Source organism: Cottoperca gobio, chromosome 21 (assembly GCF_900634415.1).
Source record: "Cottoperca gobio chromosome 21, fCotGob3.1, whole genome shotgun sequence".
NCBI classification, from domain to species: Eukaryota; Metazoa; Chordata; class Actinopteri; order Perciformes; family Bovichtidae; genus Cottoperca; species Cottoperca gobio.
This window is the reverse complement of record NC_041375.1, coordinates 17,249,538-17,272,830: the sequence shown is the minus strand read 5'-3', so window position 1 is coordinate 17,272,830 and position 23,293 is coordinate 17,249,538. Positions and strand designations below refer to the sequence as shown.

Genomic DNA, 23,293 nt, shown 5'->3' with positions numbered 1-23,293 from the left:
ACTTATCGTCGTCATGGGTTCTGAGATAAAACCCTAAAAGGATAAAAGGCCACTCTAAGTGAAGATACTGACTCAGACCATGAACAACGTGAAGCGCAGTTATTAAAGCAGCAGTCAAATAAGCCTTTATATTTAAGTGTTTTCTGCAGTAATTGATGAAGTTAAGATTGTTTTAGCAAAGAATATTAAAGGTAATCATAGTCCGCTCCACTAAGTGTCTTAATTGTCTTAATAAGGAGATGAAATCAGTTCAGTTAGTGTTCCTATTTGAAGCTATTGTACTTACAAGATTCTTGCTGTTCGGAGTTGTATCTCCATGATTGTTTGCACTTTTTGTACGTCGCTTTGGACAAAAGCGTCAGCTAAATAAATGAACTGTAATGATTTATCAGGGAAAAACACAGAAACGCTCAGATAAAATTTGTCAGTAGTTTATTCATCGGTCCAACTGTACATGATGCAGTGAGAGGGGGACACCAGATGATGAGTAACATGGAGGATTACAACGATGCCAGTGCTATGGCAGCACCTGGAACACACCAACTATCAGCTGGAATGGAAATAATAGGCCTGCACAAGGAAACTGTTCAGGCCTCTTTATGTACAGGCACCATACAGTGTGTTTGTGTACGTGTGTGTGTGTGTGTGTGTGCATGTGTGAGATTAAAAATATCAGACCGGATGAAAAACACACAAAAATGATTTTCAGTTCCACAAATGTAAAAGGGTGCTCTCTTGCTTTTCATTGGAAATATTAATTCATTCTTTGTTTTTCTATTCGTCCATTCATAGTTTGAGTACGTGGAAGCGAAGTGAAACGAGACGAGGGAGTGGCCAAATACAAAAGATTAGCTGATTAGCAGAAGGTTTTTTGTAATTCCATGTCTACATTGATATCATTATTACCCATACATTTGTGCAATATCTCTCTTTGCATAGTAAATAAAAGTTAAATGTTTTTGTCGTTGACATGCACCTATCTTTTGTAGCATATTTTTCTTGCGGATTTTGGGGACTCCCATATAGAATTATAAGCCCACTATAGTGATTGCATGCAGCGTTACCAGTAGAGCTGAACTTGATTCTACTAAAGAGTTTATGAGAGGTTAAGCCAGTATAGTGGGTGTTGATGAGGACTGTTACGTGAGACCTGGCTGGACAGGTGAGCGCCTGCATGGACAGACTTCATGGCCTCAGCAGTAGGAGAGGCACCACTGGCTGCAGACAGAGAGGAAAGTGCTCTGTGTGCAACAACATCCATATGTTCAGGTGATTGATTCTTTGGCTTTTGAGTCACTGTTGAAGATACTTCGGCGGGGGGTAGAGGTAGGGGTAGGGGTAGGGGGGGATCATGTGACGTTTATCCGTCTGAATCCCTCTAGAACTGACATGCTTCTCCTCGACCACCACGGCTGCTCTGTTCGCTGAGTCTAACCTTTGAACTTCGCCCGGACAATCGCAGGAGGCTGTGCAGCGTGAGATAAGAATTTTGGCCCTAATCTCAAACATTTTCAATAACATTGCCAAAAACACCCGCTATACAACATGCTAAGATAAAAAACAAAAGCAATTGATGTCCTTGTAAAATATGCTGTTAATTCCAAACCTGAACTCCTTATTTATGTACAATTTTGCGTGTGTGCATCCACTATGTGGTCCGCACTGTCCTTACGGGTCCTCACATGCAGCCTCCCTAACCATTTACAGCACCTAAAACGTGAGCTATAGGAGCTTTAACTGGCTTTCCACTGGGTTTGTTTTTAATCTCCTGCTTTAGATAATTCTGTTTTTTTTTTCTCTTTGTATGTTTTTTTTTGCGGTATATTCGTAGCTTTCGTAGCCATGCAGAGTCCTGCAGAGAGGGCTCTTCATGCCAGGGGGCCAGCAAGCAGCACGCTTTTGAGCGGATAATCATGCCAGGTGAGAGAGTGGTGTGGATTCCGCCTGAACGCCTGTGCACTGGCACTAAAGGATGGAAGAGGAGCTCTGTCACTTTAGAGATCAGGGTGGGAGTGTTGGTTTGTTACATGGGTGAGGTGGAGTTGAAAAGGCTGCATTTCTAACATCACTACGATGGAATTTGTTAAAATGTCCACTATGTCTTTTTCAAGTAAATCTAATGCCAAAGATCAGCAGCAATAAGTGCAGTCCAGCTGTCAGGTAGCCAACTAAGGAAGCCTTGGAAGAGTCCGTCTGTTATTGCCATCTCTCCTTGGGTTAAATGGCTGAGGCGTTGGGGTCGTATCGCCGTTTCTTCACATTTCTTACATGGAGACAAGAAACAGGAGTCAGTGTGTGCAGTAATCACATTTGTAACACAGCTAGTGCAACCTGGACAAGCAACCACACTCATCTCTTCAGTTTAGTAGACACATAAGTAAAATGCCACAAACATCTGGGCTGGTCCATGTTGAGCCAGGTTGGCCTTGACTGCAAAGAGGCAGTCAGTGGTATTTATATTCACAAACCTTAACATCCTAATTTACTATGATTGACAGTATGGTAAACATACCGAAGACCATTTTCATTACGATTTGTGACACAGCATCAGATAGAAGTTCACCCAGTTTATTGAGAAAAAGCACAATAAAGTCTACTTTAAAATTAGCTAATTAATTAATTTTGAAGGTCTATGAATATAAATGTCCTCTGTTGCCCTCTTGTAGACAACTGCCGACCGGCTTGTGCGTGCAACATCATTTTACAAGGTGAAGAAGTGTAGGAGACATGTCTCATTACCAGCTTTGATGGGAAAGATTAGTTCCACTCAAAACATAACCATTTGGGAGGAAAGAGCTAACATAAAATATACTCTATATAGAGGAGGAAAAGAGGACACAACCACATAACAACAACCACAGCAGCAGCAGCAGCAGCAACAATAACTACTACCACAACAGTGGGACGACAACGAAGACGACAATAGGAGTGATGCATAACCTCCCCGTACTGTGGCTTGTAGTGGGGCTTCTATCACTCTCATGCACCTGTTCCAATAGTAGGCCAGTTGAAGGTGGCACTATTGCTGTGCGTGGTTCATGCAGTGCAATGCGCCGTGTCTGTACCAGGTCTGTGAAGCAGGCAGCAATGGCAGCTGGTGTGGGGCGGGGTCCGAGAGTCCTGCTCTGCTCTAGGGTGGAGCCTGGCCATCTTAGGTGGGTGTGGCCAGCCATGGCACAAAGGCTGCGGCCAACAAAAAGGGTCCTGGCTTCTGTCTCTGTGTCGCTCTCACACTTCCATTTTAAGTCTCAACCTCAAACAATAACGGACTGAGAAAAAGATCATGGAGGTGATGAGCACGACAACCCTGGACCACATCATAACTCTGGGTTTGGCTCAGCCTTTGTGCAATGAACTGACCTCCTCCAAATAAACAAGTCAACATGCAAAAATGTTTCTTATTCTCTTTTCTTTCTTTCTTTTTGGTGATAAACATGATGCTTTGCTACCTGGCATGCTTCGATGGCTGCAGGATTGTATTTCTCAGTTATATCTTAAGCCTATTTAGATTAAAATGTGTAACACCCCTGTTGCTCAAGACAGCAGGTAATCAGTGGCAGATTGGAATTTATTAACCTATTGTACAATAAAGTACATTTCCTGGCTACACAGAGATATGTTAGAGGCCTATCTTTGGATTTCAGAGGGGAATGTTAACTTATCAATACACAAGCTTTTAAAAAAAAACTATTTAGCTAATAGTATTCTTTCCCCTCTGTTATCAGGACTGAACATGCATGACAAGCTTTGAGCTCTGCCCGTCCAATCAGTTTGAGGTTCTGCTACAGATCAACAGACGACCCCCACATAGAGCCCAGTGTATCTACAAAGCACCCTTTACACATCCTGAAGCAGTTCAAATGTGTGTTAAGCGTGTGTTTGTGTATTGTCCACTCTGGAGTCCATATTCTGTAGCAGGAGCTCAAACCCTGGTGTCTAGAAGCAGCAGGGATGCTAGAGTTACAGCAGTAGAGGCATGCGGCGTGTTGCTTACTTAAAGCCCCATCCAGTCCCCCCCAGCACTATGGCAGCCACAAGGATGGCTCCGGCGATGGAGCCTATTATTAGATTGGTGGCACTAGGACCTGTAAAGGGTTATGGGGAAAAAGACATGAGTTTCTATACTCACTAACTGTATAAATAACATGTAACTATACAATGACGATTTCACATTGAACAGAACACATAACCATAAGTACTGTTACAGTAAAATGACTGAATCCAAGAATGTTTTTTGCATGCCCCCTTTAACATGAAGATAATGAAGTAGAGGCCCTGGGAATTTGTTGTTGTTGTTGTTGTTACATATATCTGGTGTCAGTTCAGGTAGTGATTATCAGTGGTTTGTCTGTTAAGGTTGTGCAGAAGACTAGACCCTGGGTATCCATCACTATAAAAGTTCAAATAAACAAGAGATTGACAGGTGATATGTATATGTGGTCTGCAGTATGAGCAGTAGAAAATGTTTTGAGGGGTCCCAGTCACCACACAGCCTACCACTGACTGACAAGCCAGGTCACTAACTGGACACTTCTCAGGACTGTTTTCCGTCTAAATGCCCCACATGCCCCAGAAAGGAGAGGATCACAGGAGCAACCACATAACGACTAAGAATAAGAGAAGAAAAAGGGACAAGAAGAAGAAGAGGGAGGATGAAGAAAGAGGGAACAACAGGAAGTGGCAGGAGAGGAGGAGGAGGAGGAGGAGGAGGAGGAGGAGGAATCCATCAATCAATCACACAACATTGAAAACATCCAATCACATGACAATTATATGGTAATCACCAACACACAAGAAAACACAAAGCCACCGGGACGCACACACGGGCTCAGACCGGCTCACGAGACCGCCCGCACACTGAGGCACCACTATGAAGAGGAAGAGCTGTGAAAGGGTTAAAAATGCTTACTCTATTCCCCACCCTGTGCCTCCAAAAATCACCCCTAGGGCCAGAATGGTCCCTGCTACTGCCCCTATCAGCCTGTTAGTGGCCACGCTCACTGTGCAGAGGGAAAAGGAGCATTATTACCACCCTGGCAAAAACAAACAGCAGGCTTCTGCTTCAGAGTCATGGATGAAGAGACACGCTTCCCTCTGTGACGCTTTCCACCCCCTTAACCGCCTCCCCCATCTCCCCCCCTGTGACCAAAGTATCAGGTGTACGGCAGAACTGTGTGTTCATTTCATCTTCTGAAACTAAACAAATGTTAACACTGCTTTTATGTTCTCCTTCCGTTGCCATTTTACGTGGAAAGTCTTTAAGACCCCAGTACACCTGTGAAACTGTGTGCTGACTCAGATCTAACAGTGTGACTGAGAATGAAATTGCAAAATTGCAGAACAACGTCTACAGTATATAAGTCAGCATGGCTAAATTAAATCAGTGCACATAAATGTGTGTGTTATTCATTCTATAGGACACCAGAGGTTGAAAGAGGTGGAAACCGACCCTTGGGTCCTTCATCCTGAGTGGCCTCAGGCTCTTTAGGCGGGTCAGGCATGCTACAGTCTGTCCCAGCCCAGGTGGTGTCGCAGGTGCATGTGGCTTCATTGTTGCACACCTGTACAGATCAGACAGAAATAGATGAGGTTACGAGGGGAACGTAAGAGCTGTAAATAAAGGTGCTGACACACTGGGATACTTTTTGGAAACCATCTCCATTGTTCATCCATAATTAACACAGGCTCCCACATAGAGTGCTGCAGGAATGAGTACAAAAAAAGTAAAACACTTTGAGTTGCGTTTAATAATGAAAAGAGAGAATACAAAAAAGTGTATTATTAATATTATTATGTATTATTGATGGCTGCATTTCATGTAAGTGTGTCAGTGCCGGGGTGCTAGTATTGTGCATGATGGACAGTTACTGTTGTGCATTCGCATTATGTCTGAATGAAAAACCTGTCTATAATTTATTGTACAGCCGGATTAAAGGCACAATGAGTAGAATTTGTCTTTGTAAACACTCTGGACACCATTTTCGTAGCTTCATCTTTGACACGTGCTTACGGTCTGGCACCTGGTTGCTACGTTTTTATAGAGGTTGACACCCAGAAACGTCCTGAACACAGAAAAATAAGACTAGATTTACCTCCTTGCAGTTGTATGCCTCCGCCAATCAGTCAAGTTGCAGTTTACATCCAAGTCTGACCAAAATGTCATCATCTGATCATAATATCCTTTTAGATATGTGTGTGAAATTGCCATAATTAGCATATGAATTCTTAAGTTATGGCCAAAAACGTGTTTTGTGAGGTCACAGTGACCTTGAACTTTGGCCAAGTGGACGTTTGTGCCAAATAAAAAAGAATTCCCTCACGCATTCTTAAGTTATCGCTCATGATGAGACGGAGGGACGTAAAGTATATTCATTGTTTTTTTTAAAGAATCCTACTCATTGTGCCTTTAAGTGAAGTCTGTACAACACATGCTAATAAGCGTTGCTAGACCACAAAGTGCGACGCGTAATTTGTGGGTGACTTTACACCTCGACTCACCCCATGGGCAGAGCACACCTGTCCATTAGGTCCACTAGGGCAGGTGCTCATGTTGAGTGACTGGATAGGCAGACACTTGTGGTCAAGGCACATCATTGACGGCCCACAGGGAGTCCCATCCTCCACGTAGCCTAAATCAGTCTCATCATCCAAAAGGACATGGCCACCACTGTGAGGAGAGGTTGGAGGGAAGGAAAGGGGGAGAAAGATAAGGAAAGAGGGGAAGTGAGGAGAGGGAGGGAGCAAAAAACTCATACATGGAAGATTAAACCAAAAGTGACAAAACAAGACGATAGGAAGAAGTTTTAAGGACGCAAACAGGTATTCATTTATAGTTGATGTGTTTACCTGCAGTCTACCACTCTGCCTTGATGGTTGAAGGAGGCTGGAGTGATATCTCCTTTCATGATGCCGATGCGTGGGTTGCGGCCGATGTTGGAACACAAAAGGTAACCACAGAACACATCACTGAAAAACACAACAGAGAGAAGTCTGTACAGATGCCAACCGCCATTTAATATACATTTTGACTTACCAGGTCGTCTTTCATCACTTTTAAATCCTGTCTGTCACTCGACTTTTAACAACTGCTTGAGTCCCCTCTTATTAATATGACTAAATGATTGCTTTAATTCCCTCCACCAAGGAGGTTTGTCTCTTTGTCAGCAGGATTACGTAAAAACTACTGGCCCGATTTCCATGAAACTTGGTGGAAGAAATAACTTTGAGATCAGACAATTGGTCTGCCCTCTGTTGCCCTCTATTGGTTGGTTTCCAAATAACATGACTCTCCTTCCTTGTCAGTAATACAATAAAATAAGGATAAAAACAAAGCCCTGCTTCTATGTAGAAATAGAAAGCACTGTCATGCTGACATGTATAGAGGAAATGCAATAGTTAATTTAATTTGTCTTCCTTTGAAACCCACTGTTTGCTACACTGGATCCATTTGTCTCCATCCTTTCCACAGTTGCCTTTCTCTGTGCCCTCCGTGTTCAGCTTCTCGTAGCAGAACTTCTCCGAGCCTCCAGCCTCTGAGGGAAAAAGAGGAGGCGTGAACTGCCCAGCACCGACTGCATCAAGACACTTAACATACAGTGTCTCTGTGTGAAGACACTCTGACACTCCACTAATACAAGCTAATGTGAGCCAAAGGAATTGTATTCTTACTTGACCCCCAGATGTATTTACACTGGCTTTCTCTGGTCTTGCACTCTCCGCTGTAGCAGCGGCCCTTCAGACAGAGACAGAATAAAATGGTTAATACATTTTCAGTCAGCTGCTTCCAAACTGCTTTTCTGATTCATGGCTGCTCCTTTTCTAATGTCGCCATTCTGCTTACCTGGTTTACCTGGCAGAGGTAACCGTCTTGTTTATGAAGATTAGGAGGGCACTGCAGACAGTCACACAAAAAGACTTCTTCTTAGTCATGTGCATTATCTTAAACATGCAAAGAATGAACAGTTTGAAACTGAAACAAATGTTAAGAACACAAGAACACCTGTCCAGAGTCCCCAGAGCAGGTCTCTGAGATATCACAGTCGTTCACATTGTAGCGGCAGCTGTAACCTCGTGGATAAAACTGCCAAGAAAGGGAGAGAAGATAAAGGTCAGAGGTCGGAACTAGGGCTGTCACGATATCATATTTATAATAATATTATTAATGCTATCAGACTAATTCATCTTTAACTTTGTTTATTGTGCGTTTCGTCTCTTTTTTTTGGCAAATTAATACACTCAAATATGAGTGTAGGAGAGTCTGTAACCATATTATTATACTATATTTAAGTGTATTGTTAAGAAATGGCTTATTGAGAACTAAAAATGTTATTCTTATCCACCATTAACATGACTGTATTCATATTGTAGCCTACTTGTATTTGGATTTGTCCGCTCAAGTTGTTTAACTGTATTGTATTATGCTTTTTACCACAATGATAATATCTTTTAACTATTGTAAATATTGTATTATTATTATTATTTATTATTATTATTATTATTATTATTATTATTATTATTATTATTATTATTATTATTATTATTAATTGTATTATTATTATTATAGGATGCCTCATAACATCAGACAGATGGACTGCTGATGAAACCAGCCTTTAAGCTACTCTGGTACGTTTACATTTGTTTTGATTAACATTGTTCAAATAACATTTTTATAAATTAAAACAAAAGTGAACAAAAAAAAGGAAATGGAGTTGAATTATTTACACAATATTACCATATGTGTGTTAAATCAATATCTCTTTTCTTAAATTTCATAGTTACCGTCAATACCAGTATATCAACAACACCCCTAGTATAAATAAATATTTTGTGCCGTAAAACTCATACCAGACATGTGTTATTGCAGCACGGGCCATCACTGCAGTGCGCCCCATTAGCGAGGGAACACTTCTTGCAGCATTCCTTGTAGCACTCCTGAAAATAAACAGGAGAAAGAGCTTCCATCCATCTGAACATACAAGGCGACAACAAACAGACCTGACTATCTGAAATAAAAGAAACGTACTGATCTCGCTCCGCAGTCGCACTCCTCTCCCACTTCCACAAACCCATTGCCGCATTCTGTTGCCTCGAACAGCTAACAGAAGAAGACAGAAGAGTGTGAAGGACAGAGCAGACGCGAGTGATTCATGGCAGTTGGGGCGAAGTTGTGAGCGTCTAACCTTGGTTGGCCTGTTAAACAGACACGAGCCTCCACCTTTCAAAAGGAACTCCTTGTAGTCTGTGATGCTGCATTTGGAGAATCTTCGAGGGTGTTGGACCCTGAAGAGAGAGAAAACCAGGTGATGATTAACCAGAACTGTCGACCAATGAGGATGGAGGCATGGTCCAAAATGCTGTCAGGTGCCATCATGTGTGTGAGTGTTTTATTTAGCCACCATATGCAAGAAATTAAAGCATATTTTGAAGCTTTGTATTACTGCCTTTAGTCTTTACTGTATATGTTCACAAATTCTTTACACTGATGATTTAAGACTTTTACCACATGGATACGATTTAACACCTATTTTACGATCTTACCGTCAAAAGTCTTAAAGTATGATGAAAAGGTGGGCATGAAACATTGCTGTATCAGTAAGGTCAAAACATTAGTTCTGCATTCATTCCCACCCTCCGCGAGTGAGCACTTCATTATTGGATGACCATAAATAAGCGTCTATAATCCTTCTCTTCTGTGTAAACATGTGAGTGTGTCTCAAGGGTATGTTGGACATTACCCTGTGTCCTCCATTATGCAGCCAGCCCACGGGTCAACACAACCACATTCCTCTGCAAACAGGAAAAAGAGGATGAAAAGACAGATTGAGAGGGATGAACAGAAGTATTCAAACACAATATATGAAAATGACAGTATTTTTACTTTATCATCTCAAGAGAATCAGCATTAATCGGTGGATTTAGCACCTGGATCTCAAAGGTTTCAGCAGAATAATTCTATTTTTCTCTTCTCAAGCTCAGCCAGTTTTGGAACCATAAAAATAATCTCTCTGATGGTTGAGCTTCAAACATGGCAGCTGCTCGAATCTGACTTTGCCTCATTAAGAATTGTGATCTTATAACTAATGGCATGAATCATCCTTCTCAAGCCTGACTGAAAATCTACTTTTGGACAATCAGTGCATCTCTCCATCTGTCACTTCTGGCACAGATACGAGTTGACAAGAGTCAAAATGCAGCTTTTTGTTTCATCTCCTGCTTTAAATGATACAAATACTTAAATTGCGAAACCTCAAATCTGACACAACCCCACTTTTTCTAATGTAGATTACAGAAAAATGTACCCTTTAATTGGCCATTACCTTACACAAAAGTAAACAACATATTATCCTACTTGCGATGCCATGCCAACAGTTTTGGTTTATTTTCTGAAGTTTTGAGATTCAAGCTGTCCTCCCAATGCAATGGAGGGTAAATGAATTTCTGATGCTCAAAGCACACAATCCAAAAGAAACATGCCTGAGGTCAAACCACAGACGTCTCTGTTGAGAACTATTTTCTACCAAACATTAGAAAAAGGGGAAGAAATCAGCCAAAGTCTTTTGTCTAAAGGAACTTAAAGAACTATCTGCATGGATATAGTATACACATTGAGGGGCAAGAGAATAGATATGTTGTTTTTGTGATTTGAATGATCTGAACGTTGTGATTTTGGCTCTGAATAGCCTAAGTTCACTTATACTAGCTAAGAGATACAAATGTATGTTTCGTGTTTACTTCTCTTGGATGCCAGGTCCCACTGGATGCCCAGGTTCTGAGCCAGGCTCTGGGATAGAGACCCTGCCATGGACCAGCTGGTGCCGTACTGTGGACACAGCAGAGACTGGGGATTATTCACCTGCAGTCACTCTCCATGACACAGAGGGGTGCTCAGCGTTAGATAGCAAATCTGACCTCATTGACCCCTACTCCTCGGCTCACAGAACACATGCCTCCAAAGTATGCTGCGCTGCTTCTGCGGTAGTGGAAGGTCACATTCCTACGAGGATGATGTAAAACAAAGAGGCAGACATGAACAATAGATGAAAAGATAAAAACATCACAGAGGATTTGAAGAGTCAAAAAGTGAGCCGTAAATATTCACTGCTGTTTTTAATACCATGAACTTGCATAGACACAAAGAGAGAATATTATGAGGTCAAAGCATCGTCAGGTTACATAGAAATGTTGTCAAATATAGATCTTGGTTAGTTATTTTATGCAGCAGCTATTTGTATTTCATCCAGCCTACACACTTTGCGTCTCAGAAGTGGTTGCATATTTGTATCGACCCCAGGCCATTATTACTCACTGAGGAGAACACAAAACATACAATTCAATTGTAAGAGTTACTTACGCAGATATATTTGAGAAAGAAAATTATGTTGACATGACAGATTACAGAGGTGTTAAATATTGTTTAAATTAATACCACTGTTTTTGTAAAGTTTTGATATATATATTGATATAGGTGTTTACTATTTTTCTGTAATAATGTTATAAAGTGATATATTTTATTATTTATGACAGGTGATAGTGCCGTAAGTCAGTTTTCAGTGCACATGGCCAAAAAGAGTTTGTTGACTACAGTATGCTAGTAAGATGCTGGAACCGTGTCAGTACAAACTTGCTTTGGTCTGTCATTACTTTAAATGTAACGACTTATAATTGTTTCTTTTATCATTTTTTATATGTGTATTTGAGTTGTATAAGTTGAAAACGACCAAAATAAATTAAACTAAACTAAACTTGGCTAAAAATCCATATTAATAAAGAAGATGCACCAAAGGATGATGAAAACACATTTAGATTAAATGAGGAACTCACGAGAAGAGGTGAACAGCGTCGGCATGGTACTTGATGCTCTGCTGCCGGTACTTGGAGAAATCCCGCAGCATCTCCAGCGGCCTCACGCTGACGGGGATCTGATCCTTGTCTGTCCAGATCTCCACAGCAACGAGCACCACACGTGTATGTAGTTGCTCTTTGAAGATCTGCCATTGAAGCGTGCAGTGAATGGGAAGAATAAAGAAAGGGAGAGAGAGAGAGCGCAGCAACAGCACAGGGAGAGGAGAACAACACTGGGTGTGAATTTTAATCTGTACTGTTTGAGGAGGCCAGATGAGGGGATGCAGCACACTGGGAAAAAGGGGGAACAGGGGAGTGTTAATGCATGTGAGGAGAACGCAGCTGCACGATACAAGGACTAACAATAAGACAGCTATGGGGCTGACTCAGGGTTAGCGAGATGTACTGCATTATGACACATGAGAAGGTCTTTCGCTGTAGTTTATCTCGTGTTTTACACTGTAAGACATATTTGGCAGTTACCATTGTCTGAATGTGTTGTACTGTATGAATTTATGCAACATAAAGCCTACCTTATCATGGGGTTAATGCTATATTCTGCTGTACTTAAACAACAATAAACAAGAGTAAGAGTCTACAGCCATACTGAGGGCTGTGTGAGGCTGCAGGGGTGGAAAGTAACTAAGTACATTTACTCACAATTTTGACATACTTTACTTACTTATTTCAATGTTATGCAACTTTATACTTCTATTCCACTACACTACTCCTTTCTTACTATTAACTTATCATCTGACAGCTGCAGTTACACTTTACAGATTAAGATTTTTACAGACAAAACATATGAATTATTTATAAAATATGGTATTGTACTGTAGATTAAATTATGAGTATATAAAGTAGTTCAAATGTGCTCCACCTCCATCAGCTGCATCATTAAAATAGTACTTATGTGTTAAAGCATCAGTAATTATCTTCCAATAATATTATATATATAATAATAGAGCTTTCTGAACAGGACCATTCTGCCCAACAAGTACTTTTACTTTAATACTTTCAGTACATTTTGCATTTAATACTTTAATACTAATAAAAGTGAAATCTGAGATGTAGGACTTTTACTTGTAACAGAGTATTTGTACAGAGTGTTGTTGCTAATTTTACTTTAAGTTAAATGTATGAATACTTCTTCCAGCACTGTGAGACTGTAAATATAAGCACAGTGGAGCTTCGAGCTAAATGCTAATTTCATCATGCTAACATCCTCATAATCACAATAACAATGCAAACGCACTATTGTGGTTATTATTCACCATATTAGATTAGTATGTTAGCATGCTAACATTTGCTAATTAGCACAAAACAAAACCAACAAACTTATATGTTGACTTGTTACCACTAGTGGTGGAAATGTCAGTAATTAGGATTATTGCTCGGTGTAAAATGAATGTCTGTACCAATACATGTGTAAATCCATCACGTAAATGTAGAGGTGTTTTATAGGACAGTGAAAAACTTGAACTGTCAGAGGATCACCATAGTCATTAGGGATTCATTCTCTGGGACAATTGACAATTTAATTTTATGACAATAAAATGTTATGGCAATCCATCCAATAGTTGTTGAGATATTTCAGCCTCGACCAAAGTGATGGATTGACGACATTGCCAATCCTAGAGCCAAGCGACTAGAGTGGCTAATAAAAAAACAAATAATTGTGTGTATGTAAATTCTGAAATGGATCTATATAAAACTAAATAAAGAGTTTACTCACAGCATCCACAAAATTCACCACCGACTTGGCAAAATTCCTTGTGTGTTGCTTGGTTTTGTGTCGTTTGTACTGCAGGCACAAAGAAAAAAGATAAATATGATGCGGGGATTTGATAGTCCTCACTGACTACAGTATGCTACATTCACTGCTCCCTCTTGTGTGATAAAAGCAGAGTAGCTCTGAAATATGAAAGAGGTTTTTTTAATATGAGAAACTACATCAGGTACATACCATACTGTGGTCACTGACAATCATGATCTCCAAATACTTCATCTCCTCAAACACATTGCGAGGCATCTGCGAAACAAAAAACATCAGCAATTATCGGGAAGTGTTTTCTGTTTTAGTTCCACAAGTTAGACTTTGATCATGTTCTGTAATGCAAAGTTATTTAATTAATTGTATAACAATTCAAGGGTGTGTAAACTAAAGTGTGATGCAGAGAGAGATCACAGACTTACTGCTCGCTTTTTCCTGCGCTTCAGCCAGGACAAATCATCCAGTTCTGAGAAGAGCTGCTCCTCCTCCTCAACTACGAACAAACAGAAGGAAACAGTGACAAGTCCCATATTTACAACTGGGTTTGCCTTGTTCGTGAGTTCAAGCCCACAGGGAGGTGTTTTTATATTGCTTTTCCCCTGAATTCCCCATTAAGTACTGTGTTAAATCACAGTGAGTACAGACAATTACGGTAGAAGTGGAAGCAACACAATATCTCATGAAAATATTGAAAATAAAGTTTGACAACATCAACTTCGAACGATGTAAAAATGCACTCCAGATAATTCCTTCTGACTAAGACAAAATACATAATACAAAATGTTAAACTGGAGCAGCTATTGAAATGATGTTTTCTTAAAGCTCTATTACTAAAAATCCAGAAACCACTACTTGCGGCCATACTTGTGGGCTTTGTTGTGAACACTCATAAGGGAAAAGTGTTGTCACGGTCAAGAGAGGTGTGGCGATGGTCAGAGGTGGAGGACTGATGGAGGACGTTATGTAAGATGATGGACGACCGTGGAGGAAACACTTACCCTGTTCGTCTAAATCATTTTTCCACTGAAGGGTGGCTGTTCTTCTTAGTTTGTGAGGCCTTGCAGCTGAATCCTACAGGGGTGAAGCAAACAAGTGTTAACTGCAAAGAGTGAGGTGAGAAGATCAATACTGCTAAATATGAAGCTACAGCTAGCAGGAGGTTAGTTTAGCTTAGCATTAAGACTGAAAACAAGGGTAAACGGCTAACACTGCGCTGTCTGAAGTTAACGAAATCCACCTACCAGCAGTTCTGTAGCTGTTTCCCCCTACTTACAGTCTTTATGCTAAGCTAAGCTAACCGGATGCAGCCTGTAGCTCTGTATTTATCCTACAGATATGAGAGTGGAGTCAATTGTCTCCTCTAACTCTTCCTCTTCCACCATATTGCCAAGCCCTACAAGACTTAACATAACCACTTGGATAATGCAGCTTAACAAACTGGAGTTGATTGGTAGAAGTAGTATTATTATAGAAGTAGTATTTAAAGTCATATAAAATTACTGAATGTTTGTTTGAAACCAAGCAAACCTTTCAACAATGTCAACATTGAAATTACTACTAGAACATAAGCTAATGTACTCAACTACTTTGCTGGACAGTGCTTAATTATCTCATCTCCTTGGAGTGATTAGGTTATCCTCAACTGAAAATCTAAAAAAGCAGAGGGTGTTTGTGAGTGTGAGGTGGAGGTGAGCGGATGAAAACCTTTGTGTGATACATATTTTGGTTGTCTGCGTAAGGAATAACTTACGATTGAATGAGTCTGTTGTAAGGGCTCAATTAGATACACATAGACTCCATCGTCAAACATCCCGCTGCAGGGCAGAGAGAGTAGAAAAGAGAGAGAAGGCAGTCGATACTGAGTCAATAGGAGCTGAGGAGCAGAGATGAGTGTATCCAGAAATATTCTGAACACGGCGAGGATTACACACAACTGTGCTGTACACTTACTGCAGCCCGTTGCAGGTAGATAAGGCCACATGGGAGTTATCGTTCCCTCTCACCTGGCCGTGGTAGTAGCAGTGCTCACCACCCTGAAGGAAGAAGAAACAGTGCTAATGCAGCATCACAGCACACCCCAGCCATAACTAAAGCAGCATTTCTGGCAGCGCAACAAACAGAACTGTGCATACATTGACAGTGATGACTCAGATTTGCCATTACATAGTGAATGTGTTGTATATTTTGCTTAATGATCATGTGTTTTAATTTTCTAACATCGCAGAGGAGGGAACAGCTTGTCCCACAGATGCCGGTTTGGTACATTTGCAACGCATTTCTGCAGGGGGTCTTTGCTTGTTAAGATGTGAAGTTAAAACATTGGGTCCTGGCACTATCTGTGACTCAGCTGTCAGTACCAGGCAGGGTGAGCAGAGGACATTCATCCTTCTCTCTCTCTCTCTCTCTCTCTCTCTCTCTCTCACTTCACCCATCCCACGCTGCACTGATACTGCAGAGGGCTTTCTCTCCCTTGTCATGTGACCAGAGCTCCAGCAGCAGGAGGCTGCAGGAGAGCAAAACCCTGCTGATTCAGCTACAGTATGCCCAGCCCAGTGCCTGAATCAGCAACAGCAGCAGCAGCAGCCAGATCCAGCTCTCATTCCCAACCTGTTTTCTCCTTCCTCTCTCCATCTCCTCTTTCCTTCTGTTCTATGAAAATCATGTACTTTCACATTTGAATCTACCTATGCAAGTCTATCTTCCAATGTAAGTCTACCTATCTATCGAGCTATCTATCTCTTCTTGCTGTACATTTTGTTCTTGTTCTTAGTCTGCAAAGAAGATTTCCTTGGTGTAACTGCAGTTATTTGGATTTCATGGCAGTTTAATATGATAACCAATTTGCAGAAGGTTTAACGATAAAAGATGACAAGCTAACTGATCTTCAGGAAATCAAAACTCACATCTGTTCCTGTCTTTTGTTTCAAAGCCTATTTCCTAAAGCATTTGTGCTTTTTGCTTTACCGACAGCGTGCGTGAGTGTATAAAATCAAAACAGCAGCTGAAGGAAACACAGACTCAAAAACAAGACAGATGTGTAACATTTTAGTCACAACTACAGAAGACGTTACCTTTGACAGAACAGGTTTGCCCGCCTCATAGTGGATCTCAACATAATCCGAAGACAGCAAGTCACTGTAAAAACAGAGATTAGATTGGTTAATGTGTACGGATGTGATGCAGAGACAATAAAAAACACACAAGAGTCTGTCTGCCTTTGCTTTCTCTGACTCACATACTGTGGTTTTCAACAAGCGGTGAGTAGTGCTTTGGTTGGCGTTTAAACAAGAACACTCATCACCACTGTGCCTGGATTAGCCTGCACAAACACTCCCATGGCATCTCAAAAGTGCAGTGGATATGTTAAAGGTTGCCGCCCTCAGGAAAAATTATGACGCATTTACGCCAATAAATAATGTCACAACAAGATACACAGTTACTCATAAATTTTGCTAAGTGGCCGTAGGTTATCTGAGTGAAACGGAAGATCTAAAACAATCATTCCAAAACTGTACAGATCATTGTCCTTCCTCAAATCTACTAAAATTAGATCACTGGTTGAGAAACAGCACACATAACAGGAACAGAAACAAGTAGCGTTGTCTTTAAAGCTGGCAATGACGCCTAATGCGATAAATGATTGCGAGGCCTAAACTTCACCTTGAACACAACGCTCCTCCCGGCAGTTCCCGCTATCTGAGTCAGCGTCCCTCACCATTTAACACACTCAATCTGTTAGCTGACAGCTGACTTCAAGAGACTGCGATTTCTGCCACAATGGCGCTTTTTACCCCGAGTAACCTTGCAAATAAAAAAAAAACATCCTGCTCTCCATGGGCATGTAGTGTCGTCACAGCAGAAAAGAAAGATGGAAGTGATGGATCTAGTCTTGGAACACCAGCAGTGGGATATTTTTTTTGCGATGCTCAGCGGCATGTGAGCCGGAAGTGCACCATTATGAGAGGAGAGTCGTGGCATGATCAGTGTCTGTGAGAGATTCCTGAGTGAGGGGCTATTAATAGTGTGACAGATGAGGTAGGGCCAGGAGAGTGGGCCACACTAAGAGTGTATTGGTGTTTGTATGAGTGTGTGTGTGTGTGTGTGTGTGTGTGTGTGTGTGTGTGTGTGTGTGTGTGTGTGTGTGTGTGGGCAGCACTGCAGAGCATGGAGGAGTAAAGGTACTGTGAGTGTATCGATGTGCGAGTGTGTTTAAAATGCCTGTGAGAGCTGTGAAAGTGTGTGGAGACCATGAGACGGGAGTCCTGGCCTGAGGTCTCTCAGTTCACAGGAGACTGCAGCAGCAGCAACAGCAGCAGCAGCAGCAGCGGCAGCAGCGGCAGCAGCGGCAGTAGCGGCAGCAGCAGCAGGGAAGCGAGACAGAGGCGAGGCAGAGAAAAACTGCAGGAGCTTCTTATGTCTAGAGCCAGGCGTCAAATGTACTTCTGAATCCTGTAGTGACACTTGTCATTACTGTTCATAACTCGAACATACGGAATTAATTAGTCTAAATAAATAGAGATGCTCTGACGAAGCAAAAATAAACCTTTTCACTTTTCTCATTCAGCTTCAAGTCTATCAACTTGCATCAACTGAAAGAATGTCTTTTCAGTGGCACAAAACTGCGACTTTGATTTATAGTAAGAAGTGGGCAGGTAAAGTAGCACCCATTGGCAGGTTGCAGACCCATCTATATTTAGATCAGTACTGTCGCAGCTACAACACCAAGCAGAATTCAAACCCCTGTTCTCACACACAAAAAAAGGCACACACTGAAGTTAGCTCATGTATCTCACAGATAACCTACAGTACAAGCAAACAGCTGGGAATCAAGGTCGCACTTTCAAGCCTCTCTACTGCTGCTGTAAGGTGCTGCTGCTGTGTCGTGTGGGGATTCCTGATTGTCTGATAATGTACAGGACAACACCTTTTACACATGATGTGTGATTGTGTGAGCTGCGAGTGACAGGACAAGAGTTCAATTCCTCCTGCATCTGTCAATGCTGCAAACAATACATGTACACACAAACACATAGGTGTGACAGTATTTCACCTCTGCTTTCTTTCCATTTCAAAAAACCTCCCTGAATATATATTCAATTTAGAATATATCATGGTGGAGGGTGACTCTCCTATTTTCCTTCCTAGTAGATCAGCATCAGCATGATATGTGGTCTCCTAACAAAATAGAGCTCGATAGCAAATTCATGAGGAGTCCTGGAGTCTCTCCTATATTATCTAACCTTGTACAGTTACACAATAGGCTGCTGAAATCTGCAGTTTCTACAGTGGCGTTGAAATGATACTCAAACTACTACTGAGATAGCAGAGCATCCAGAGTGATTTCACTTCATCCCTGTGTGACCACAGCTATCAAAGTAAAACTAAATGTACTCAACCAACCTGATAAAGCTTTCCATCATTTTATTTTTTTTGCTATAATGATCTAATTTCCCTCTACCAGAGACTGAATACCAGCACATAGACTAAAATCCAAACGTGTGAGTCTTAACATCTACACACAAGGACAAAATAAAATTACAATATTATATTACAGAATCCAGCTTTAAATCACATTAAGGGACCTGGAATTCAATGAACATTTTAAAGTCCTTGTACACATGAACATTAAGCCTTCACACATGTAGACCGGCTACTTTGTGAAGGCAGCAAATCAATATCATCGAATGTCCAAGAGCCTCGTGTCTCCAAATGGGACAGTGATCAAACACCACTGTCTCTGTTGATTTTGATGCAAACCAATCAAACCTCATTAAAGATAAATACTTTGGTTTTCCAAATCTTTTCCTTTCACAGTCTGTCAGTCTGTAGTCTGCCAGCTGAACTAAGATTGCTTTTAGCACTCTGGAAACTAGGATTCGAGAAACTAGCGCGCTGACCTATTCAATTACAGTTTCCCTGATTACATTATCGTCGACAGACGCTGCATTAATCACTGATCTGACGTATAATAGTACATATTATTTACAGACAACATGCATATACAGACGGCAATCACAAGTGTTGCCAATTTGGTTTCGGCTATATATCCTGCTTGATCAGAGAGTCACTATCTTGCAGTTTCTGGTCATTTCGACTATGTTGATATTTTCACAGTCACAAATGACGTTTTAGTGATATAATGTTTGATGTATGATGTAGGTTTTACTTACTGGGCATGTTTTTTTGTGTCTTTCTTCAATCTAATCAACATGACCTTGACAGCAGATATTGTTGTGAGGGACACACATCTCTCTTACTGCTGGAAGTTCAACCACAAGTCTAGAAGTGTGTTATGATTAAAGAGAAATGCCAGTTTATTTCATCTGTGTACTTCCAGTAAATGAGGCTATTGTGACACTTTGAGTTGTACCAAATGTGCACTTGCCACTTCTGTTGTAGAGGAATTAATAATTTCACAATCTGGTCTTTGAGTCTGACCGAAAAATAAACACAGAAAGTAGTATCCCTCTGTAACTGCATAGAGATCAACATCTGGATCAACATCTTCCTTTAATACCACAGCAGCTGACAAACTCTTAAATGACCAGTTTTGGTTAACATGAATTCCTGTAGTTCGGGCTGCCCCATCTTAGTCAATAAGTCTTTCTTTAGTCGATTAGTTGATTAACACATACACAACTTTGTGGAGAAACTCAGTTTTACAGATCTGTCGATTAAATCAACTAATCTATTAGTCGAGTGTAAGTCGACTAAGAATTTCTTTAGTCGAGGACAGCTCTAGTATTTAGATGAGATGAGAAGGACTTACGTGTTTAATGCTAGATCCAAAGCAAATCTGGAGCCAAATGCCTCTAACTGGAAACTGGCTTGAGCGAGGTGGACTGCCTGTAAGAGCGAAAAGAGTTGTCACAACAGATGATGCAAAGTATAACATTTTATCCATCTAGAGCCATAACTCATCTAGAGTCCACCTTCAACATCTTCTACAGCACAGTGCACGAATAACAGATGTGGCGGATAAATGGCAGATGGTAATGCACAGTGGGTAAGCTGGAAGAACGGCTTCCTTCAGCTTCAGCATGGTCGCTCTGGCATCATTCCAGTTCTTAAACGCATAAACCATATCTGTTAATGTGCTGTGTGTGATGGGTGTCTTTGCTTTGTCTGACAATATGAAGTAAAATTACATTAAAGACATGGTAATATGAGCCGTAATCTGGATTTAAATTTCAAAGCCTTGACCACACATGCTATTAAGTGAAACACTCCTGCTACTGATTATTACTGATACTGAGTATTTTTTAGGAAATAACTTGTCACCACATCCCAGTATCAATCTCCCTCACCCACCCCTCCTCGATGCTGGCTTACCTGCCCCTCTGTGGCTTGGTTCTTGACTCGGGTGTCCAGGTCATGGTAGGTGCTCTCCGAGTCCTCGTTTAGGTAGTAGATCAACCTCGAGGGGTAGGTGATCACATGCTCTACTGCATGGTGTGTAGTGTTGTCTGTGGCAGGTGCTGCAGTTGCCTGTTGCTTCAGTGGGGCTGGCACTGCGTCCCTCTCAACCTTGTCCCCTACTCCTTGAGAAGCTGCAAGACAATTCCCACCGCACAGACATGAAAAACCTGACACACACATACACACACACACACACACACACACACACACACACACACACACACACACACACACACAACCACACACACAAGGAGCCAGCTGTCATCCTTTATTCATGAACGCATTGATAATACTGAGGCAAGTAGCCACGGCTTCATTGCGATTCTTCAGGACACAGTTCAGGAAGATTGGTTACATGCTGTCCCATGCTGACAGTTAACCGCATATGGCTGATTTAGAATACAGAATATAAATAGCTTCATTTCATTGAAAGCTACTTTTAATATGCTTATTGCCAAAGTAAAAAACTCTGCATCAGATTGATAAATGCAGTGTGCATTATGCAATATTAATCCAAATAGCCTCAGACAACAATAGCAGATAATACCACTGTTAATTTAAAGGTAATACTCATACATAATAAAGAGCACTGTTTGCTTTATACGCTAACCATAGATGCTGAGATGCTGTAATCTGCCCCATGCACCATCACGCTGAAGACGCCGCATATTAAATCAGACATCGTTTTCTTTTGGGGGTGGGGGGGGGGGGGGGGGGGGGAGAGCGCGATGATGTGCACCTGCAGTACATGCTCAGAAATTATTTTAGCTTAACACAGAAAGTGAAAAGTGTATTTAATGAGATGAAAGTGACCAAAAAAAGAAGCCAGCAGGCTATTGCAATACATACCGGATGACGCTAGTGATAGATGAAGCCAAGGCGAGATGATGCTGACGAGCAAAGTGGCCAGAAATATCAAATGCATGATTCATATTTGATAACTGAAATATCTCAATATCAACACAACAACGCAGTATTTATCTTGCGGCCCATCGTGGCGGGGGACGTGCCGTGCAGGGGGGATTTCTTCATGGATCCAGGAGGCACCGGGCTGCTGCTGCAGTAGCGGATGAGGAGGAGGGGGAGGAAGGGAGGGGGGGTGCAGAAAGAAGGCGGTGGCCAGGCAGCTACTGGAAGTCAACCAGCAGACTCCTCCTCGGTGAGCACAAATGTCCTTCCTCCCTCCTGGACCACAGGAAGCCTGTGCAGGTGACCTCGAAGAAATGGCTGTAATCACATCAACCAGAAACAGGAAATGATGATCACACACGCTGTGTTAATGATGATCACACACAAGGGGGTTTTGTTATGATTATGGGATAAAAAATAACATTGAATCAAATGTTATTGATTATGTGTTGGTTATTGTTGTAATATAAAATAAATGGGAATGTTCATATAAGGATTTAGCTACTTATTTTAGTGTCATGGTTATAAATGGTCTGCTCCTCAGTGGTAGAAAAATACATATAGAGATACTTTCTCAAAAACACATTGTAAAGATATTCCTGAAGTAAAAGTACTGCATTCATAGTTTAACTGAAATAGAAAATAAGGGGTTTTAACAGGCTACTTCATATGTGTGTGTGTGTGTGTGTGTGTGTGTGTGTGTGTGTGTGTGTGTGTGTGTGTGTGTGTGTGTGTGTGTGTGTGTGTGTGTGTGTGTTGTATGGTTGGCTGCAAGGTTATGTAATTTATGAGTGTTTTATATAGCTTACGTGTTATCTATGTTTTACTGTAAAGCACATTATGTGTATGAAATGTTCTATACAAATAAAACTGACTTGATCCTTTTAGTCATTATTAGCTAAATTGTGTAACCTACAATAATGGCTAGGAGGCATAATATGAATATTATCCAATATGTCTGTCGGGTGGTTTAACATATAACAATGTTTCATATTGTAGAAGCTGATCTTATAATAATAATACATTTTATTTATAGAGCGCTTTTAAAAGGTACTCAAAGACGCTTTACATGTACATATACATTAAGAAAAACAGGACATTAACATTTAAAATACATAGAAGAGATCTGAAGAGGTGAGTTTTGATTGATGTGTTTGGGGAGTGAGTTCCAGAGGGAGGGGGCAGCGATGGAGAAGCCTCTGTCACCCCAGGTCCGATGCTTGGTCCTTTGTGGCTGGGACAGGAGGTTGGCGTCTGAGGAACGGAGGGTGCTAGAGGGTGGTGATGGAGCAGGTCGGTGAGGTAGGAGGGGGCCTGGTTGTGGAGGGCTTTGTAGGTGAGGTGTTATGT

At 41.3% G+C, this 23,293-nt stretch overlaps 1 protein-coding gene across 3 annotated transcripts; it reads right to left on the bottom strand.

Moving 5' to 3' along the window:
* Positions 1-415: 415 nt before the first annotated feature.
* Positions 416-22,090, bottom strand: adam23b (ADAM metallopeptidase domain 23b). Of its 3 annotated transcripts, none has more exons than XM_029458655.1 (26): positions 21,884-22,086; positions 20,948-21,201; positions 20,385-20,461; positions 16,687-16,750; positions 15,566-15,648; positions 15,366-15,429; positions 14,614-14,686; positions 14,038-14,108; positions 13,808-13,873; positions 13,577-13,645; positions 11,821-11,987; positions 10,909-10,993; positions 10,732-10,819; positions 9,735-9,786; positions 9,180-9,279; positions 9,023-9,094; positions 8,845-8,931; positions 8,000-8,080; positions 7,841-7,891; positions 7,669-7,732; positions 7,427-7,532; positions 6,847-6,966; positions 6,499-6,667; positions 5,450-5,561; positions 3,995-4,085; positions 416-2,263 (listed from the first exon to the last, which is right to left on the bottom strand). In XM_029458655.1, the coding sequence occupies exons 1-26, from the start codon at positions 21,957-21,959 to the stop codon at positions 2,218-2,220; spliced, it is 2,388 nt and encodes a 795-aa protein (XP_029314515.1). In that variant the 5' UTR covers positions 21,960-22,086; the 3' UTR covers positions 416-2,217. The 3 variants fall into 3 exon arrangements, with proteins under 3 accessions (XP_029314515.1, XP_029314516.1, XP_029314517.1); XM_029458656.1 differs by having other exon boundaries at positions 20,948-21,165; positions 21,884-22,085; XM_029458657.1 differs by lacking the exon at positions 3,995-4,085 and having other exon boundaries at positions 21,884-22,090.
* Positions 22,091-23,293: the final 1,203 nt, after the last annotated feature.

What these genes read in the sequence shown, in the direction of transcription:
- adam23b (XM_029458655.1), bottom strand. Translation starts at nt 21,959, where the DNA reads ATGCATTTGATATTTCTGGCCACTTTGCTCGTCAGCATCATCTCGCCT. An exon ending in TTGTCAGTGACCACAGTATG is followed by an intron (nt 13,646 to 13,807) that starts GTATGTACCTGA and finishes TTGTGCCTGCAG; the next exon opens with TACAAACGACACAAAACCAA. An exon ending in GCGACTGCGGAGCGAGATCA is followed by an intron (nt 8,932 to 9,022) that starts GTACGTTTCTTT and finishes GTTTATTTTCAG; the next exon opens with GAGTGCTACAAGGAATGCTG.